At 41.1% G+C, this 20,055-nt stretch overlaps 2 protein-coding genes across 4 annotated transcripts in view; one reads left to right on the forward strand and one right to left on the reverse strand.

The window, feature by feature from the left end:
• The window catches only part of si:ch211-207d6.2 (SRC kinase signaling inhibitor 1), a 186,294-nt gene that overhangs the window by 112,399 nt on the left and 53,840 nt on the right, over positions 1–20,055 (reverse strand). For both annotated transcript variants that reach the window (XM_063461399.1, XM_063461398.1), the window contains exon 2: positions 16,460–16,788. In XM_063461399.1, coding sequence (XP_063317469.1) covers positions 16,460–16,788 — 329 coding nt within the window. The remainder of the gene's footprint in view (positions 1–16,459; positions 16,789–20,055) is intronic.
• LOC134616539 (uncharacterized) lies at positions 12,069–19,914 on the forward strand. Of its 2 annotated transcripts, none has more exons than XM_063461401.1 (4): positions 12,069–13,058; positions 14,596–14,751; positions 14,977–15,072; positions 17,761–19,914. In XM_063461401.1, the coding sequence occupies exons 1-4, from the start codon at positions 12,816–12,818 to the stop codon at positions 17,887–17,889; spliced, it is 624 nt and encodes a 207-aa protein (XP_063317471.1). In that variant the 5' UTR covers positions 12,069–12,815; the 3' UTR covers positions 17,890–19,914. The 2 variants fall into 2 exon arrangements, with proteins under 2 accessions (XP_063317471.1, XP_063317472.1); XM_063461402.1 differs by having other exon boundaries at positions 12,069–12,577.

The raw sequence follows: 20,055 nt of genomic DNA on the forward strand, positions 1-20,055 counted from the left end.
GAAGTACACACCCCCATCACCATCAACGGCGCTGCTGTGGAGAGAGTGAGCAGCTTCCGCTTCCTTGGTGTACATCTGGCTGAGGATCTTACGTGGTCAGTACACATAAACAAAACAGTGAAGAAGGCGCAGCAGCGCCTCTTCTTTCTCAGGAGACTGAAAAGATTTGGCATGAGCCCCCACATCCTCAGGACCTTCTATCGCTGTGCCATTGAGAGCATCCTCACTGGATGCATCACCACCTGGTACGGCAACAGCACCGCTTACAACCGCAAAGCTCTCCAGAGAGTAGTGCGGTGTGCTGAACGGATAATTGGAGGTGAGCTTCCCTCCCTCCAAGACATCTACAGGAAGCGGTGCCTGAGGAAAGCGGGGAGGATCATCAAGGACTCCAGTCACCCCAGCCATAAACTGTTCAGACTACTACCATCAGGAAGGAGGTTCTGCAGCATCCGGTCCCGTACCAGCAGACTGAGAGACAGCTTTTTCCACCAGGCCATCAGACTGCTGAACACGTCATAGACACCTCATCTTCACTACTGGAACTTCAACATTATGCACTCCATACTGTACATTAATGCCACTGTTTTGCACATGTCAACTACCGACCTCTGTATATTTTATATATCTTATTTTATTGTTTACTCTATTTCATTTGTAAAATATGTATATACACACACACACACACACACACACGTAGAGAAACATATTTAGTATACACATCCAGTAATGCATATACTCTTATATATTGTACATATATTTATTACTTTCAGATTTACCCATTCTTATATTTTGCTTTTTTTTACGTTATTGTATTTTTGCACAACTCTGTTGCTTGTGAAGCTCGCACACAAGAATTTCACTCTCATGTACTGTACCAGTGTACCTGCACATGTGATGTGACAATAAAATTTGATTTGATTTGATTTGATCATTGTCATCACCAATAGTGGTTGTCAAGAAGAAAAATGGAGACATTCGACTATGTATTGACTACCGCAAACTTAACCTGCAAACGATTAAGGATGCGTATGCATTGCCCAATTTGGAGGAATCGTTTACAGCGCTCACTGGATCGAAATGGTTCTCCGTGCTTGATCTCAAATCTGTTTATTACCAGATAGAGATGGATGAAGCTGATAAAGCCAAAACTGCTTTTGTAACGCCAATCGGGTTTTGGGAGTTCAACCGAATGCCTCAAGGAGTTACTAATGCACCTTCAACGTTCCAAAGACTCATGGAGAAGTGCATGGGAGACTTGCACTCGAAACAGGTCCTGGTGTTTTTGGATGATTTGATCATATTCTCCAACACCCTTGAGGAGTACGAAGACCGTTTGCTGAGAGTGTTGAATCGCTTGAAAGAATTTGGGTTAAAACTTTCTCCAGGAAAATGCAAATTCTTTCAGACATCTGTCCGATACTTGGGCCACATTGTTTCATAAAATGGTGTTGAGACAGACCCAGAAAAGGTTGCCACCTTGAAATCCTGGCCAATTCCAACCAACTTGAAGACCTTGAAATCTTTTCTGGGATTCGCTGGCTATTATAGGCGTTTTATTAAGGGATATGCCATGATAGCCAAACCACTCAACAACCTCACACGTGGTACCCATCCACACACAAAAACTCTAAAAATGAGACTTCTAAGAGCTCACAGTTTGATCCCAAGCAATCCTTTGGTTCCAGGTGGAGTCCTGAATGTCAGTTGGCTTTTGATACTCTCATTGACAAACTTACCACTGCACCAGTTCTAGGTTTTGCTGATCCAGCACTGCCTTACATCCTCCACACAGATGCCAGCACCACCGGATTGGGCGCCGCCCTTTACCAAGAGCAAGAGGGGAGACTTAGGGTAATAGCCTATGCCAGTAGGGGTTTGTCATCCAGTGAAAGTCGTTACCCAGCTCACAAGCTTGAATTCTTGGCACTGAAGTGGAGCGTGACAGAAAAACTTAATGTTTACTTGTATGGAGCAAATTTTACAGTGGTCACGGATAACAACCCACTTACCTATATCTTGACATCAGCAAAGTTGGATGCTACCAGCCATCGTTGGCTGGCTGCTCTTTCTACGTTCTCGTTCAAGATACAGTATCGAGCTGGCAAGCAAAATCTGGATGCAGATGCACTTTCCCGTCGGCCCCATGATGGCACTTCCTCTAGTGAACCTGCTCAAAAAGATGAGGAGCTAATTAATCAGTTTACTCAACAACATCTGTCAAGCAGCAGTGACAGTGAAATATCAGTTGAAGTTGTCGATGCGATTTGCCAAAGCTGTCTTGTCAGGACCCAAGCTGAGAATAGTTTGGTCGAATCCCTTTCCATCAACACAGCGGTACTTCCTGAGAATTACTCAGAAGATTCCCATGGACTTCCTGTTATTTCCACCATAACCCATTCTGAGCTTTATGAAAAACAGAGAACTGAGCCAACTCTCTGGGAGGTTATTCACCAGTTGGAGTCAGGAGAAAAAGTTCCTCTGACAGCCAGGAAAGAGCTTCCTGAAATTCCTCTTCTCCTTCGAGAACTGAATAAATTGGAGCTGATTGATGGTATTCTCTATAGGAAGAGATATGAAAATGAACAACCATCATACCAACTGGTCCTTCCGACAGAACTGCGGCAAACTGTTCTCCACAACCTCCACAATGATATGGGCCACCTGGGAGTGGAACGGACCCTTGACCTTGCCAGGACTCAGTTCTATTGGCCAAGAATGGCAGTGGATGTGGAAAATAAAATAAAAACCTGTGGCCGGTGCGTTCGCCGGAAAAGCTTGCCAGAGAGAGCTGCTCCTCTTGTTAACATTCGGACATCACGTCCACTTGAACTCATTTGTATGGATTTCCTCAGTCTCGAGCCCGATACCAGCAACACCAAAGACATCCTGGTACTGACAGCTCATTTCACCAAATATGCCCTTGCCATTCCAACACCAAACCAAAAGGCAAAAACTGTGGCTAAATGTCTTTGGGAAAACTTCATTGTTTATTATGGAACTCCAGAAAGACTCCATACAGACCAAGGGCCAGACTTTGAGTCGAAATTGATAAAGGAGTTATGTGCCCTGTTGGGAGTCCAAAAGTGTCACACAACACCGTACCATCCAAGAGGAAACCCAGTAGAGAGGTTTAATCGCGCTCTACTGGCCATGTTGGGAACTCTTGAACCCAAACAGAAATCCCAATGGAAACAGTTTGTAAAACCACTCGTCCATGCATACAACTGTACCAAAAATGAAGTCACTGGCTACACCCCATATGAACTAATGTTTGGACGTTGTCCTCGTCTCCCCATTGACCTCGCTTTTAATCTTCCTGTACGTGAGAAAGAACATCAGACACATTCACAGTATGTACAAGACTTAAAAGCTAGGTTGAAAGACAGTTATCTGCTATCTTCAAAGAATGCTGCGAAGAACGCTGAGAGGAACAAGACTCGATTTGACCAACGTATTTGACCAACGTATATTCCATCCAAGCTGGAAGTTGGAAGCAGAGTTTTGGTGCGGAACATAAGGCTGAGAGGTAAACATAAACTTGCTGACAAATGGGAACCAGATGTCTTTGTAGTGCTGAAATGTGCCAAAGATCTCCCCGTCTACACAGTAAAACCAGAATGCAAAGATGGCCCAATTCGCACATTGCACAGAGATCTCCTTCCGTGTGGGTTTCTTCCTGCAACAGAGTCAGGAACATTAGATGAGACTATTCCAATCACACCCTCTTTAACTCGTCAACAGACCAAGGAAAAACTTCCTCCAACAGCTACACCTGAAATGGAATCAGCTGGGGAAGCTCTGTTAGGATCTCAGAGGGAAGAAGCATTGGAATTTGATGCTGATGAGACATCTGAGGAAGATCTGCTTGAAATCTTGCCCGAACCCATTCTTGAAACCGTATCTACGGACTTGTCTGATCCTGAAGTCTCTGACAACTTAACGGCCCAGCCTAGTCCTGTGACATTACCAACTCTTAATAGCTCAGATTCGGTTATTGACCCCCCTCTGAGGCGGTCAACGCGTCACAGATCACCACCTGGGCAACTTCAGTATGCCCACTTAGGCAATCCATTGATATCAGTTGTTCAGTCTCTGTTACATAGTCTGTCAGATGCTTTAACCACCACAACCACCAATTCTAATTCTTCAGTCTTACATATTGTGTAGTGTTAACATGCAACGGGTCGTGCATGTATTCAAGAGGGGAGGGTGTAACCCAGAGTAAAATCTGTTTTACTAGCATTTAGTAATCTCCTGCACTTATATCCTGCCATTGAATGCATCACAAATACATGGCTCCAACCACATGACTTTGCTCAGCCAATCGGATGGCATGTAGGTCATAGTAAGCCTGTCCCGGCTTCCTCCCGTCAGATGCGTGGAGGCAAGCCAGGTGACAGAGCTGTTGCAGACGCTGATTACTGTGAGCCAGAGCCATAGTGTTGTTGTGCACTGACCAGAACGGAATTGGTGAGTTTGAACTTTTAATTGACTGTTTGTATTGTTACCAGCTGGCGCTAATTGGCTGCTGCCGGTCCAAACAATTTGATTTTGATTTGACCAATATTTGTTGAATAAAAAAACAAATATCGTATTGTATGTATATAGCAGTTGAAATGTTTCAGTTAAATCCTTATTGGTTAAATATACTGTTTGTTTATTTATTGTGTACACGGGAACAAGAATAACTTATTGTATTTAGCTTAATTGGCTGACATTTTTTGTATTATTCTTGTGATTTCTTATTGACCTTGTTTGTTTAATGCAGGCCAGGTGAACCTTTTTTGGGTATGAAAAAGGATGGCGAGCCAATGAACGGCAGGACTCATTCTGCATTGAAGCTTCCACTGGTTGGGTAGGAAGCTATCAAAGACAACGCTCTGTCCCCATTTTCCAAACACACTGATTCCCACAATCATACACACCATTCCCCCCGTTTATGGACAATAGCGCTTGGACATCTCTCATGGACATTCAGATAAAACTCATGGACTTCAGTGTGGATCAGTGGTTTTGATGTTAACATGTGTTAATTATGAGGAACTGTTTTTTTTTTTTTTTTGAGAATCTATATTGCTTGGTACAAGCCATAAACCAGAAGGATTTGCTTAGTTGTCTTTGTGCACCCCCACCGGGTTTTGATTAATCGAATAGCTGCAGCAGGAGTGATTATTTGAGTTTTCCTTTTCTTTTCTTGTTATTTTTCTTTGGGGTTTGGTTAAATACATGGTACCTGCAAAAACATTTTGTGTTGTGTGTATTTATTAATTACTGCCCATCAGCTCCAGTAGCATTCCTAAATCTTCTGATTAACCTAATATTTCACTCAATTCCTAGCCTCTATTAATTCATTAGCGCTTCATCAGTGTTACACGTAGAACACTGATTCCATGTGTTGCCAACAGTTCCCATCCTTTAGAGCAAATTATTTAAAGTTGAACATGAAAGTTGCTGGCTGTAACATATTTGTTTTTGTTTTTTTTTTCTTTTATTTGATTGTTAAATTGGCACTGTTATGGTATTGCTTTCTAACCTGATCAGATTTTAGGTGCACTCTAGATCAGTGTTTCCCAACCCTGTTCCTCAAAGACCTCTGTCCTGCATTTTTTTTAGATGTCTCCTTGCATCGCCACACTGATTTGAATTAATGTTTACCCTAATTACATCATTAAGTTGTGCACAAGTCTGTCACTGACACAGTTAATATGTCAGGGTGCACTGAAGCAGAGAAACATTAAGAATATGGAGGATGGGCATCCTCAAGGAACAGAGTTGGGAAAAGAATGCTCTAGATCAGCGGTCCCCAACCCCCGGGCACCGGTCCGTGAGTCATTTGGTACCGGGCCGCGAGAGTTGAGACTCGGGTGTGAAATGTATGGTTTTCAGGGTTTTGATCGGTTTTTAGTGTTATTTTGTTATCGTTTTTTTTTTTTCGTTAACTCGGTTTTCCTGGGTCTTTTCACGTGTGTTATGAATAGATCTTCTTTTTTTCGGTACCGGTACTAGTTTTATTTTGTTGTATTTATCCGCGACACCTTAAAGGCCGGTCCGTGAAAATATTGTCGGGCACAAACTGGTCCGTGGCGCAAAAAAGGTTGGGGACCGCTGCTCTAGATAATACAGCCTACAAGCATACTTCTAAGATGCATCCATTCTTGTAGGTTAACCACGGCTAAAGCTTTCTTTGTGTAAAGTACTAAGTGTGTGTGGTTTTTTTTTTTTTTTTTTTGTTTTGTTTTGTTTTGTTTTGTTTTTTGGTTTCAAATTTTCTCTCTTTGTTGTATGTCCAGTTTATGTGGAAGTGTAAAGACTGCAGTGCTGAAGTTTCTAGACGATCAGAACTTCTTAAGCACTATAGACTGAAACATAGTCATTTTGGGCGTGGCCATCACATTAAGTGCCTATATCCTGAGTGTCCATGTGTTTTAAAGACTTGGAATTCACTTCTGACACACTTGTCAAGGAATCATAGCAATACCTCAGAGCACTCTGACAAATTTGCAACTTTTTCCTGTCAGTTATGTGGTTGTAGTGAACTAGGAACAAAGCATGAATATTTTGTGCACATTAGCCGTCATTTAAAAAACAATGAGACAGTAACATGTATGTTTAAAGGTTGTGACTACAAATCAAATATTTACAGTACCTTTAAGTCACACAAAAGTCGCAAGCACAGTTTACACTCGCTGGTAGATTTCAAAGAGGATATTGTCAGAGGATCTTTTGCAACTGAAACTGCAGAGCATGATGCTTCAAATGTTGAGGAATTGTGGGGTGACGAACAGCCTGTTGATTTAGAGACATCAAATGATCATGAAGACGTAGTTCAGCTAAAGCTTGCGGCAGTGTTATTAAAACTAGAAAATATTTTTCACGTTCCAAGTGCTGCAGTTGATGAACCTTTGGAGGAATTTCAGTATTTGTTGGGCACAGCATCTTTGTGTAGTGCAGCAAAAGTTATCCAAGACACATTGAACAGTCACAGCTTGCAAATAGACCAGTCAGTCATCGAAGAACTTGCATCTGTACTGTGTACATCTAATCCTGTGTATAAATCGGTAGGGTAAAGGCTGTCCCCTAGCAACATCCTTTAAGCGCAAAAATTTCTACAAGGAAAATTTTAAAGTTGTAGAGCCTGTAGAGTATGTGTTGGAGAAAAGAACATTTCAGTATGTTTCAGTCTTAAAGGTTTTACAGCAGCTTTTCAGTGATTACCATCCAAAACCTTAGCAAGAACGTGGCAGTCGCATAGCAGAACAAAGTGGGGAAGAAGTGATTTACAGTTCTTTTAGGGAGGGGTTGTTTTTCAAAGAAAACAGTTTTTTATCAGCAGGTGAATTGCGAGTGTTACTGAATTTGTATATTGACGATTTTGAGATTTGCAATCCACTTGGCACTTCCCGTAAAAAGCACAAAATCTGTGCCATATATTGAACTCTTAGCAATTTACCACCTGCTTGCCATTCATCACTGACTTCCATTTATCTGGCTTTACTCTGCAAGTCTGAAGATGTAAAGACATATGGATATGAAAAGATTCTAGAGCCCTTGTTGAGTGATCTTGTTACTTTGGAAAGTCAAGGGATTTTTATTGCACATCTTGGAGAATTTGTCAGGGGCACAATACAGTGTGTCATAGCAGATAATTTAGGAGCACACAGTATTTCTGGATTTATTGAGAGTTTTTCAGGTGAATACTTTTGCCGATTTTGTGAGGTCAAAATATCTGATATTCAAGAAACAGAGGTTAGTTCAGGTGCGTTTACTCTGAGAAGCAAAGAGACGCATGAAATGCATGTAAGTTCTGCACAGAGTAATGCAAAACCATGTCACGGTGTTAAAAGACGGTGTGTTTTCTCCGCACATCTCTCCCATTTTAGTGTTTGCAGTGGATATCCTCCAGATATTGCATATGACATTTTTGAGGGCATATTACCAGCTGAGTTGGCATACTGCCTGAATATCTTAATTTTGAAAAAATATTTTACACTTGACAGTAGAGCTGGGCGATATATCGAGTTTTTAAAAAATATCGATATATTTGCATACGAGATATAAGATGTGACAATATCGTTTATATCGATATAGTATATGTTACGTTATAATTATACTTGTTTGCCAGTCTTTCGTCCATTTTTGTCTCTACGCTGCGTTACTGGGCCTCGCCTCTCCTTCACTGAACACAACTCCCCCTCCCCCAATCACAGGCTCCTAGCACAACCTAGGTCTCGAATGAAGTCGAGAGGTGACCGGGCCTTTGCATCCGTGGCACCTAGACTCTGGAATAACCTCCCTGTTCATATTCGTACTGCCGAGTCTATCCAGTCTTTTAAATCACGTCTTAAAACTTATTTTTTTACTTTGGCTTTTGATTCTGTCTAGTTGGCTGGTCTAGCTTGTTGTGTTGTTACCTATTGTTTGTTGTCCTCTTTTATTGTTTTTTTTTTTTTACTTGTCTCATGCTTTTACTGACTGTGAAGCACTATGGTCAACACTGTTTTAATATGTGCTATATAAATAAATTTTGATTTGATAGCTTCACCTGCAGGCAACGATAAGATGAACACGGCAAATCTCCGTTAACGAGTTACCGTGGATCGCCCCGTGCGTGGGGCTGGACGGCGTCAACGTGTTAGCGAGCTAACTGCGCTAACGAGCTAACCGCGCTAATGACATGCAACCCACATGGGCTGCATGACCTAAAATCCTTTCATTTTCTCAAAAATCGACAGTGCACCTTATGTATGAATTCTGGTTGTGCTTACTGACCGCGAACTGTTTTTATGTGGTACAGGGCGCTCAGCAATCTGTCAAAAAATGTTTTAGTACGACTTTGGTAAGCTACGGAGCGGCACCGCTTGATGGATTGTCGGAGCATTACGGCTACCGTAGTCGAGCCTCGCGGAGTGATACGTACTGTGCGCTTCAACGTAATATTACCATATTGTGTGTGTATAAGAACCATAAATGGCACCTGTTAAGAGACATGGTTACAAAGAGGATTTCAAACTCAAGGCTGTCAGTAACACAGTAGAACTTGGGAATAGAGCAGCTGTGAAATCTGTCTCTTTGTTATTATGCTCAGCGTCTTTTAGTTTACATTTTGACTGCACAATTGTAAGCTTTTTGTTATGCACAAAAACAACATTGTGTTTCTTTTATTTATGGAGCATTATTATTTAATAAATGCTGATAATTTATTTTTGAGTAATTTCTTCATGTACATCTATGCTGTATGTTAATAAAAGTGCCTGTGTGACATCTGGGACACACAGCTTTGACTAAACTCTCTTTTTGTTCTTACCTTATGGCTTAAAAAAAAATATCGAGATATATATCGTATATCGCCATCCAGCTAAAAAATATTGAGATATGAATTTTGGGTCATATCGCCCAGCTCTACTTGACGGCCTCAATGAGTCCATTCTGACATTTCCCTACAAATGGGCAGACAAGAGTAATCGCTCTCATGCTATTCCCAGGACTTTCATGCAGAACAAAAGCATTGGAGGAAATGCTCATGAAAATTGGAGTCTCTTACGATTCCTTCCATTGTTGGTAGGACACCTGGTACCTCCAGATGAAACAGCTTGGCAGGTAATTTTGGACCTAAAGGACATTGTTGAACTAGTTGTTGCACCAGTACACACAGAACAATCAGGGCTCGCAAAATTTCAAAATCCCTGGTAGCCCGAATTTAAGAAAAAAAAAAAAAAAGGACAATTTTTTGATTGATGTTTTGTTTCCTTTACAATATTATACATTAATCTAAAAATATTTAAAACACAAATTACAACAACAAATTATAATCATCAACTCAAATATTTGGTTCTAATTGAACAGAAATTTCTATGAACTTGCAAGAACTGTGTAGAACATGAATCAGTCTGTGTCAGATCCTGAATCTGAAATTTCCACTGAAGTCACAGGTAAGAGGTAAGTGGAACCAAGATCTAGGCCATTTGCTTTTTGAAGTTTGCAAAGACTGCTAAATTTTGCCAGTGGTAGTTCACTCTTTGCAACATAGCACGCTGTTCTAAACAGCTTTTTCAGAACTTCTTGTTATTCTTTGTTTATTTTTAGTATGTTTTTTGTAATTGGTGTTTGTTCTGGGAAAGATACATTATTGCTCAGTCTGCAGTATTTCTTGCATTTCTCATGGGTTCTGATGGGGTCTTTCTTAAAATGACTGGTCCCAGTAACAAAGGCGCTTGTCGACTCAGAAATTGAGGGAAACTCGCAACACACCCGGCAGAACATTATGTAGTTTAGCTCGTCATATTCCAGCCACATAAATTATTTTGTCCATGAAACCAAAAAAGCTGCGCTTTCCCTTTGCCTCATAGTCTGATTTGTCATAACTTTTCCGTTTTGTGGTAGGCTTTTCTTTAGCTGTCCCTTCTTCACCCTGACCTGTCTTGTTTGGCTCTGCAGAACTAAAATACCTGCTTAAATCCTGCTGCTGTTACACACGTACTTACATAACGGTCAGCAATTCTCTGCGCAATCAACCTCTATGACATGTTTAAGCTTGCTGCAGGAGATTTCACTTGTCATGTTTGATAGTAAGCTAACGATTGATAAGACGATGCCAGAGGAACTGATGCGCAATTAATCTGACACTCACTAATCAGTGCTGCCGCTCTCTATACACAGTTCACACGATCTGAAAGTGAAAGCAAAAAACAAGCGCAAATTCAAACGCGATTTCAATATGTCACATATTGACAGTGGCTCATCGATGCCGATGACATAATTACTCAGCTACATTTGTGAAAGAATGCAAAAGCATTGACACACATTTTTCCTTCCTATGATAGCCCAACGGGCAGGGCTGAAATGGATTTTGGTAGCCCGACTGGAAAAATCGCTAGCCCCGGGACATCGGGCTAGCGATTTTGCGAGCCCTGACAATCAATTGCTTTCCTTGAGTCTAGAGTCTCTGACCACAGATGTAGGTTGAAAGAGCTGTTTCCAGGACTGAAGCTGTTACCAAAACATCATTTTGTGGAGCATTATCCACAGATGATTAAATTCTTTGGGCCACGTATTGGCATGTGGACCATGAGGTTCGAGGCAAAGCACAGTTTTTTCAAACAGGTTGTTCGTCACACACGGTGCTTTAAAAATGTGCTACTGTCACTGGCAGAGAAACATCAGTTCATAATGGCATACCACTTGGAGTCTGTCACAACTGTAAGGCCGAGCCTAACTGTCTCAGCTGTTTCTACTGTCTCTGACATTCTGCATCATGATGTACAGCGAGACTTGAAGATTAAATTCCCTGATATTACCCATATTCAGCTCACAAAGAATGCTTCTGTGAATGGAACAAACTACAGGCCTGGCATGATTGTAGTTTATGGCTCCTCTGCTGGATTGCCTGAATTTGCAGAAGTTGTCCAAATGGTTGTTGTGGAGGAAAACCTGAGCTTCATTGTCAAAGAGATGGGTGCCTGGTATAGGGAGCATTTTAGAGGTTTTGAACTTTTTCCCACATCACACATCTCCCTCGTTGATCTTGGTGCCTTGGTAGACCAGTACCCCTTGGCAGATTACAGGATTGGAGGCCGGCGAATGGTCATACTTAAAAGATTCATTCATATAGAAGGTAGTAAATGTTGTCTTCAATTGCATGTGTTCAGTTGCAGTTATCTTCATGGCAACAGGAGGGGTACCACAAATTTTTAGCTTATTTTTAATAAAGATTGGATACTTCCCACAAGGGTAATATTTTTTCAATTACATTTGAGTTCTTTTGGCCAAACATGCCTCATGTTGTCATCTGTCTTAAAAAAACATCATTGATGATGCTCAAAACATTTTGATAAAGGATGAAATTCAACACGTACCACTAAAAGCAAAGTGACACCTTTTGAGGATTCTGGCTGACGTATGCAAAAAAACAGTATGAAGCTATAGAATAAAATTAAATAAACTGCTTTTTACCCATAAAACCTGTGTTGCAGTTCTGCACTCTCATGCTCCCTAATAAAATTATTCAATGCAAAGTATTTTAACTTTTTTTTTTCTCCTCATATCTTTAAAAATCAGATTGAAGAATGGCAGAGCAGCTGAAGAGTCATCGTGGCAGATGATGATTTTAGGAGACTTGACGTTCCATCACGGATGCCAAGAACTTTGACTGATCTTCAGAGCACAATTCGCCAAGCATTTGGAATTGAAAGAGACTTTCGTATTCAATTCATGGATCCTGACTTCAACAATGAGTTTATGAACATAACATCAATGCAAGACATTCAAGACCGAAGTACAATCAAACTTGTGTACATGGCAAATCTGGATACAAGTGCATCTTTGTCAAAGCAGTATCCCACATGCAGTCTTGACTCATCTGCAAGTCCAGAAAGTATTCAAAGAAACTCCAGTCTCTCATCGTCTTCATCCAACTCAGACAGCACCATAATTCTACCACAGTCAGACAGTGAGCTGAGATCATGTGCATGGCCTCGCGAGTTTACTATTCCTCGATTTTCATTCAATGTAGAGGTGCAACTTCAGCGTGGAAATGAGACCTTCAGAGAAACTGGAACTCGGCTCAAGATTACTCCAGGTGTTAAATCTGACATCTACGAGAAGCTAGCTGAGGCGATTTTTCAGTTTACTGCTTATCCTCAAAATTACCAAATAGATGAAGTTGCAGGGGCACTGATCAAAAAATTTCCTTGTCTGCGAGAGCCATCTGCCACAGGTTACTATGGCTGGATGATTAGCCTGAAATATAAGATGGCTAATTACAGGACAAAGATCCTGATCCTGGTCCTGAAGTGACTATAAATGCCCAGCCAAAAATGTTAAGAAACCTAAAAAGGCTGAGGTCAATTTTTGTCCATTACACCCAGCTGGCGAAACAGATAAGTCTAGAAAACATCAGGGTTGAGCTTTTGACCGACGTCAGACAAAGAAACAGTGCCTCAGATGTAAGACAGAAGATGTCAAGAACATTTTCCTACCGTAGACAAGAGGTGGTGCAGGGAAGTCCAACTGCTGGGGAGTTTAAAGCCAGGTGGCCTGCAGTTTTCCAGATTAATGAGGTAAAGGCATGCTTTTTTTGCTGAGTGTTCTTTTCAGTAATTCCTTATGTTATACATTAATTAATCTGGGCCACTTGGATTAAGACGAGTCCAACTATAGGTATAAAGAGGCTGGCATTTATAGTTATTGTGTCGTTAAATGCTTGACCTGTGTACCGTACAGAGTATTTATTTGAGCAGCACTTAAAATACAAGTTGTGTATGAAAAACATAAGTGACTTAAAGTGTAGAAACATGAATAAAATTAATTTTTGATTTTTCTTATAAATACAAAAATATTTGATTATTTAAGTAAGTTTGCGCTACATATAGGGCCCAAACTATTTTATAGTGAGTTTGATTATTGAAATGATTGATTAATCATCTCAATAATTAATAGTGAGATTGAGTGTAATCAGATTATCAATTGTGAATTAACCTAAAACCTTTTATTTAGCTATTAGTTTTTAATTAGCCTCAGATTGTTTAAAGCATGTGCTAAACAAATGTAAATTAAAAATGTGATGCGTGATGAACAAACTTTGTTGCTCATAAGATAAAAAATAAATGGGTCAAGTTAAAACCCCTAAGACCTCTCACCACCAAGAGGATTTTTCAGAGTACTCCTATTGTCATCACCATCATAGCCAACTCCTAAACTGTTTAAGATATCCAGGATAAAAGGAAAAAAAAACTTGCGAAAGTGAAATGAAAAACAGGAATTTAGTTGGTGTGAGTTAAGAGGATGCAGAGCATAGGGTTAGATGGAGGTGGATCATTCACTGTGGTGATCCCTGAAGGAAACAGCCAAGAGAAAGAGGATCAGAGAGCAAAAAAAATGAGGTTTGTGTGCATAGAGTCTTTACGGTACCCACAGGACTTCTGAAGTACAACCACAGATGAGATTTAACAGCAGGTATCACACGTATTTATAGTCTATGGTCACACATGGGTAATGTTAGTTTCTCAATTCTGTTACAGCTAAATTGTTGGTGTAAATTAAAAAGGTTTCAGAAAGTAGAAAATGAGAGCCTTTCAATTGGGGTACCATATGATACACTAGATACTATAGTAAATGTACACTGTGTGACCATCAGCAGCTTAGAGTAGTGACAGTCATAGTTTTATCCAGTTTTGCAGAGCAATTTCAAAGATGTTTGGGGCTTACATGGCAAGCATGTTTTTAGTTGCACCTCTAAATTTTCTCTGCTTCTGTTGCTGACGGCAGAGTTCTGCCCCGCTGACCTCACAGGTGAGACACTCCCACCAGCGGACAAAGAGCACAGGAAAATGTGTTGCCAACCACCTGAAACAGACAAATATCTGCTTTTTAAAACCCTTTAAACCCGTTAAATGGACTGATGCCATTCATTTCTTCTTTGATTAACAGTAGTAACATCCTTCATGCACTGTATACTAACCCATATGCTAATCATGCTTTATGAAGTGATGGCAATTGCATTGTAGCATTTAATGAAGAAATAACAAAATAATCATACCAATGATTAAGCACCAGTCTTCTTTTTTTCTGTGTGTGTGTGGTGTGTGTGTGATACAGGTAAATGCTGAATTCCAGCGTATTACAACACTTCAACTGGAGACGACCTTCGCGGCACAGTTAGACAGAATTACACCTCAGCTGATGACAGTTTTCCAGAAGAAGGGCGGTGTTTCTGGGCAGAAACTTGCCCACCACTTGCAGATAATGCAAGAGGTAAATCTGAATATTGCAAATTCTATTTGGATTTCTTTTGTCTTTAGTGGCAGGTCACTGGTGAGTCAAATAAGCCATTTTAGGTGACCAGCTAAGCAATCTAAATTTTCAAATTTCATATATAAATTTTGAACTGACATTATGATAAAATTTACTTATTGCGAATGTCAGACATTGTTTTGTTTTTTTTCCAAATTGGTTTAATCAGCAACTCTCTTTAAACAGGCTGAAAGTGATGTTAAAGTGAAAAGGGAAGCAGTTCTCAGGGCACTTTGCCTCTACCTTGGTGAAGAGGATGGAAGCCTTATTCGGGAGTACTTGGTAAGTCATTGTAAGCAAGTCATCTATACACACACTTTTTAGATAGGTGTGTGTGTGTGTGAAAAGCTCTCCCCCAAAGTCCTTGGGCTGAAGAACAAAATTGCTACTGGATAGGAAGATTTCTAAAACCACACATCAAGAGAATGCTGTTATGTAAATTACCAATGACTGGTGCTCTTGTGAATAGGAGTGAAACTCTTGTATAACCATCATTCGTTCTCACGTTCTGTGTTATGTTTTGATTGAACATTTTAACTTTCAATAATGAATGTTTCACGTTTGGTACATTTGAGTAGCTTGAAGAGCAACTTTGTAATTATTCAGTTTACCGAAGCAATTTTTCTTTATTCCGGTCCTTGATAGCTGCTGCCCTGCGTATAATCAGTGTTAACTCACCCGATTTAAAAAAACAAACAAAAAAAAAAAACATATGCATGATTACCATACTGCAGCACACTGGCAACACTTTAAAGACTATTAATTGTTTTGAAGCCAGTATGTTAGGTCAGAAAACATGTAAAACATTCAGAATCCTCAAGGAAGGACTAGAATGGAAAGACAGTGGTCAATAAGCAGTAAGGAAAACACAAGTTTAGTTTTAAGTCTAATTACCTTATTAAAATGCAATTTCTAAATGTGGATCGCAGAACAGCAAGTCTGAAACTTTGGTTAGTTTGTGGATGCATCAGTTTCTAATTGAAACTTTATACTGCTGGCAGTGTTTTATTCTTTTATGTAAGCAGTTTTTTTCTTTTTTAGAGGAAGAGAAACATTGGTTAACATTTCTCTTGTCTGTTGTTTCTGTTTTGTTTGAATAGAGCTTTTTAAAGCTATTAGTTCATAGGCAAAAGTTTTGTAATTTGTATTATACAAATTACAGCAATTTCCCTTAGAGATGTGGATTCTTGTTCTGTTTGCAACAAATTTTGCATTAATAAAAGATGTGAAAGAATTTTGTAGTTTTCATTATTGAAGTTATTAAAAGAACTACAAATCAGGGTAAGCAATATTTTTTTAAGTAAAATTTACTTAATTGAAATAGAGAGAAATTAACAATTTGATTGATTTGAATATAACTTTGGGACACACGTTTAAAGGAAACAAATTATTCTGGTACACTTAACACGACCTTAGTTGTCGTATCCACAACAGTTAAGTTAAAGTAGCTTAAAAATATGTTGGTTTTACTCGCTTAAATTAAATTCAGTGTACTTAAAAAATATTTCTGGATTCAAACAAAATTATTTCGTGCAACCACTTGTCATAAAAATTTTGAATAATTGAACAAAACATTTTTTTCAGTGTAGCCTTCTTATGGCATCAGATCAGTCATAAATTCGCTCCACATTTCATTTTTCAAACACTGCTAATGATGAACAAATCTTACCTGCTCCTCTGTGCAGTCCTGATGTCCCATGATAATGGTAGTATGCTGAGGATATTTTTGCCTCACATGGTCCAGGAACACCTCTTTCTTCCTCTCCACATGTATGTGCTGCATTATGAGGCTGTCCATCTGGCTGTGTCTGCTGCTGCTGTTATTGGTGGGGTAGCTTCGAGGTAAGGTATTGGGAGAGCATCGATATGTACTGTAGGAGAAGTCAGGGTTAGACAACAGGCTTCTGGTGGTGTGTTCTTTCTTCTGTAGCAGACAGTCTATGCTGTTGTCCCCCACAGCAGAGGCAGAAGAGGCTCTTGAAGGGGAGATTCTTGGATCTAAGTTGGAAGGATGAGAGGAAAAAGGAGTGATGGTAGAAGGAAGTGCAGAGAGAACGAAGATTTACGGGGGGGGGACTTACATGACAGGATAACCTTTTTCAGCTTAACATTATTTAATTGTCAAGAAATATGTAAAAGAAAGTATGGTGTGCTACAAAAGATTTGCCTCCAATTAAAAATGCTTGTAACCCAATGCCGGCATTTGTAGACATTTAACTCAGTTTGTATTTCTTTTATCATGACAGATTTCTCAACTTTGAATTATCAGTGTATCACAGTTGATCGCTACCATTCTCAATCTAACGTTTTCCTGCGCTCTTCTGTAGATTCTTTTGTCATGTTTGTTGGTGGTGGTGTCTCTGTGGTCTTTTTTTGTCTTTCCTCAAATCTCTGTTGTTGGGATACCTGTAGCTCAGGAAGTTGAACAGGGCATCTATTAATCAAAATCCCTGGCTATTCCAGTCTGAAAGTTAAGTATTTTGGACCATTTTTCAGTTTCAGTACCCTAAATTAAACACAGAGAACCAGCTGCACCTTGTAATTTTTTAAATATTTAAAACACTATTATGTCACATTTTGTTCATTCAACTAATTGATTGATTGATTGATCGATTGATCATACTTTATTCATCCCGAGGGAAATTGGGTTAAGGCTGCCAGCCGTGCCAGCGCCATCTTACCCTTCCGACCATACATACATTACATCACTCTGGACCCCGAGCTACAACCCTGTGTATTGTTTTCATGCTGTCTCTCCCCCACGGAGCAAAACTATATTGTAGGAGACAGAACTGTTAACTATAAAACTGGCCTTAGAAGAGTGGCATCATCTGCTAGAGCGGGCTGAACATCCATTCACTGACAATAAGAACCTCACTTACCTCAAGACAGTTAAACACCTGGATGCCCACCAGGCCGTGTGGTCCTTATTCTTTGACTGTTTCAAGTTTGCTATGTTCTTCCATCCAGAATCCAAGAACACCAAGGCAGACGCCCTGTCCCACCAGTACGCCCCTGACGCAGATCCCTCAGAGCTGTCAACTGTGCTACCTGCCTTCTGCCGCGTGGGCTTCATCTATTGAGGGATTGAGGAAATGATTTGGCAGGCTCTGCCAGATCCAGGAACCGGACCCCTGGGCTGGCGATATGTCCCCTCAGCAGCATGAGCTGCGATACTAAGCTGGGCCCACAAGTTTTCATGAGGTAGGTCGGACCATCCCTCTGCTGAAGCGTCACTTCTGGTGGGGGATGACAGAGAAGGATGTGCAGGACTAGTGCTGGTCTTTGCTGGCAGCAAGACCAAAACTCAGAAGCCATTGGGCCTGCTTCAGCCTCTATCCATACCTTCCTGCCCATTGTGGCAGGACGTAGGCGGCGGTGCCGCGGCAGGGAAGGCGGACGCACCTGCGCGGCATTGCAATCATGCCTCGCCAGCTTAAGAGCGGTGTAGGGTCCTGTCATGTTGTTGTTGTTGGTGTGTGGCTGGGAGTTGGAATGCTGCAGCCTAGTCGTGTGAACAAGCTACCGTGTTAATAAAGAGATGCTTAAAAGCATAAACATGTCATCGGGTCTGCCGTGGTTTATCACACCCCTGTTCCCATATTTCTCTCGTTTTTGTCACCGACTTACCTGTCTCCACAGGAAAATCAGCAATCCCTTCTGTAATTGACACATTCTCTAAGGCAGCACACTTCATTGGCCTGGACAAATGGTCCACAGAAACAGTGAAGCTCGTGGTATATCACATCTTCAAACCTCATGGAATCACCTCGGAGATCACCTCGGAGAGAGGTCCCCAGTTCACCTCATAGGTTTAGAAATCTTTCTGTTCTAGGGGCCCAAGTCAATCTCAGCTCCAGTTACCACCCACAGACCAACAGCCATCACTCACAACCTGGCCACCTGTACCTCAAATCTCCCATCGGTAGAGTAGGCGCACAATGCACACACCTCATCATCCACCGGTCTCTATTTGAAGCGTCACTAGGCTATCAGCTTGCTTCCCAAGGAGGAGGCTGACATCACAAATCCTTCAGTCCAGCACCACCTCTGGCACTGGCACAACGTTTCGGTCAGAACTCTGGAAGCCTTGCATAAAGCTGTCAACCACCAGCACCACTACTCGGATCAGCTTTGGACACCAGCACCCCAGTACACCCCTGGAAAGAAGGTATGGCTATCCGCTGAGGACATTCCTCTCAAGTCAAACTCCCGTAAACTGAACCATGGTGCAAGATGGTTCATTGGGCCCTATGATATCGACACCATCATCTCTGTCACAGTTCTGGGTCATTTTGACCCAGCATTTTCAGTTTCTTGTATTTTGGTATTTTTCTGTATTATGGTTTATTTTCAGATTCTTTAGTTGTCCTGTTTTGAATATTATAATCCTACGTTTCAGTGTTATTCTGGTTAAGAGTTTGTTCTTAGGTTTAGTTCAGTGTCTAATCTGTGCCTGTCATGTTTCCTGTTTTACTTTGAAGGTCTGCGTCTCATATTAGTGTGTCCAGTGTTACTCTCCGATGTGTTGTCATTATGTTTCATTCGAGTCAGCTGTGTCCCCATGTGTCGCCACTTCTCCTGATCACCTCATGTGTGTATTTAAGTTCAGCATCACAGCATCGTCTGTGTTACCTCGTTTCATGCATTCATGGTTATCATAGTTCCTCTGTATCGTCTGTGTTTGCTCAGTTATCTTAGTTTTTCCCAGTGTAGGTTTTCAGTTAGCTCTTACCCATGTTTGCCTCCATTTGAGTTGTATTCATGTCAGCCACAATAAAGACTCGTTTTTGGTTTGCAACTGAAGTTCAGTCTCCTCGTCTCTGTCTGCTCCTGGGTCCACTCACTCACTTCACTCAGTCTGCCCCACGCCTCGACCGAAAAAATCTCACCATCTGCTGTCAAACTAAAACTCCCTACATCTCTAAAGATTCATCCCGTGTATCCCAGGTTATGCCAGTACTCAGCCCATTACTCCAGCCCATTACTTTGTTTTCTTTGTGCTACAGCTCTCTGGTCATGCAACTGCTCCACTCCTCAGTTAAGCTTAGACAGCAGATCATACTCCCAGGATGTGCCACTCAGCTTCACGCGTTGTCTCCCGGAATGGGGTTTCAATATCACACCTACCTGCCCTCTTGTTACCACTCCTCACAAGATCCCTTGGAACTCAGGGTCAGCCCTCATCGCTAAACTCAGCTCATCGTGCAGACCATCACCGACACCCCCCCCCCCCCCCCCCCCCCCAAAAGCATCACAGACTCT

Source organism: Pelmatolapia mariae, linkage group LG18 (genome assembly GCF_036321145.2).
Source record: "Pelmatolapia mariae isolate MD_Pm_ZW linkage group LG18, Pm_UMD_F_2, whole genome shotgun sequence".
Classification (NCBI taxonomy): domain Eukaryota; kingdom Metazoa; phylum Chordata; class Actinopteri; order Cichliformes; family Cichlidae; genus Pelmatolapia; species Pelmatolapia mariae.

Excerpts from the sequence above, each read along its gene's own strand:
- LOC134616539 (XM_063461401.1), top strand. The coding sequence starts at position 12,816 with ATGTTAAGAAACCTAAAAAGGCTGAGGTCAATTTTTGTCCATTACACC. Across the intron at positions 13,059-14,595 it reads CAGTTTTCCAGATTAATGAG|GTAAATGCTGAATTCCAGCG; the intron begins GTAAAGGCATGC and ends TGTGTGATACAG. Across the intron at positions 15,073-17,760 it reads GCCTTATTCGGGAGTACTTG|AATCCAAGAACACCAAGGCA; the intron begins GTAAGTCATTGT and ends TCTTCCATCCAG.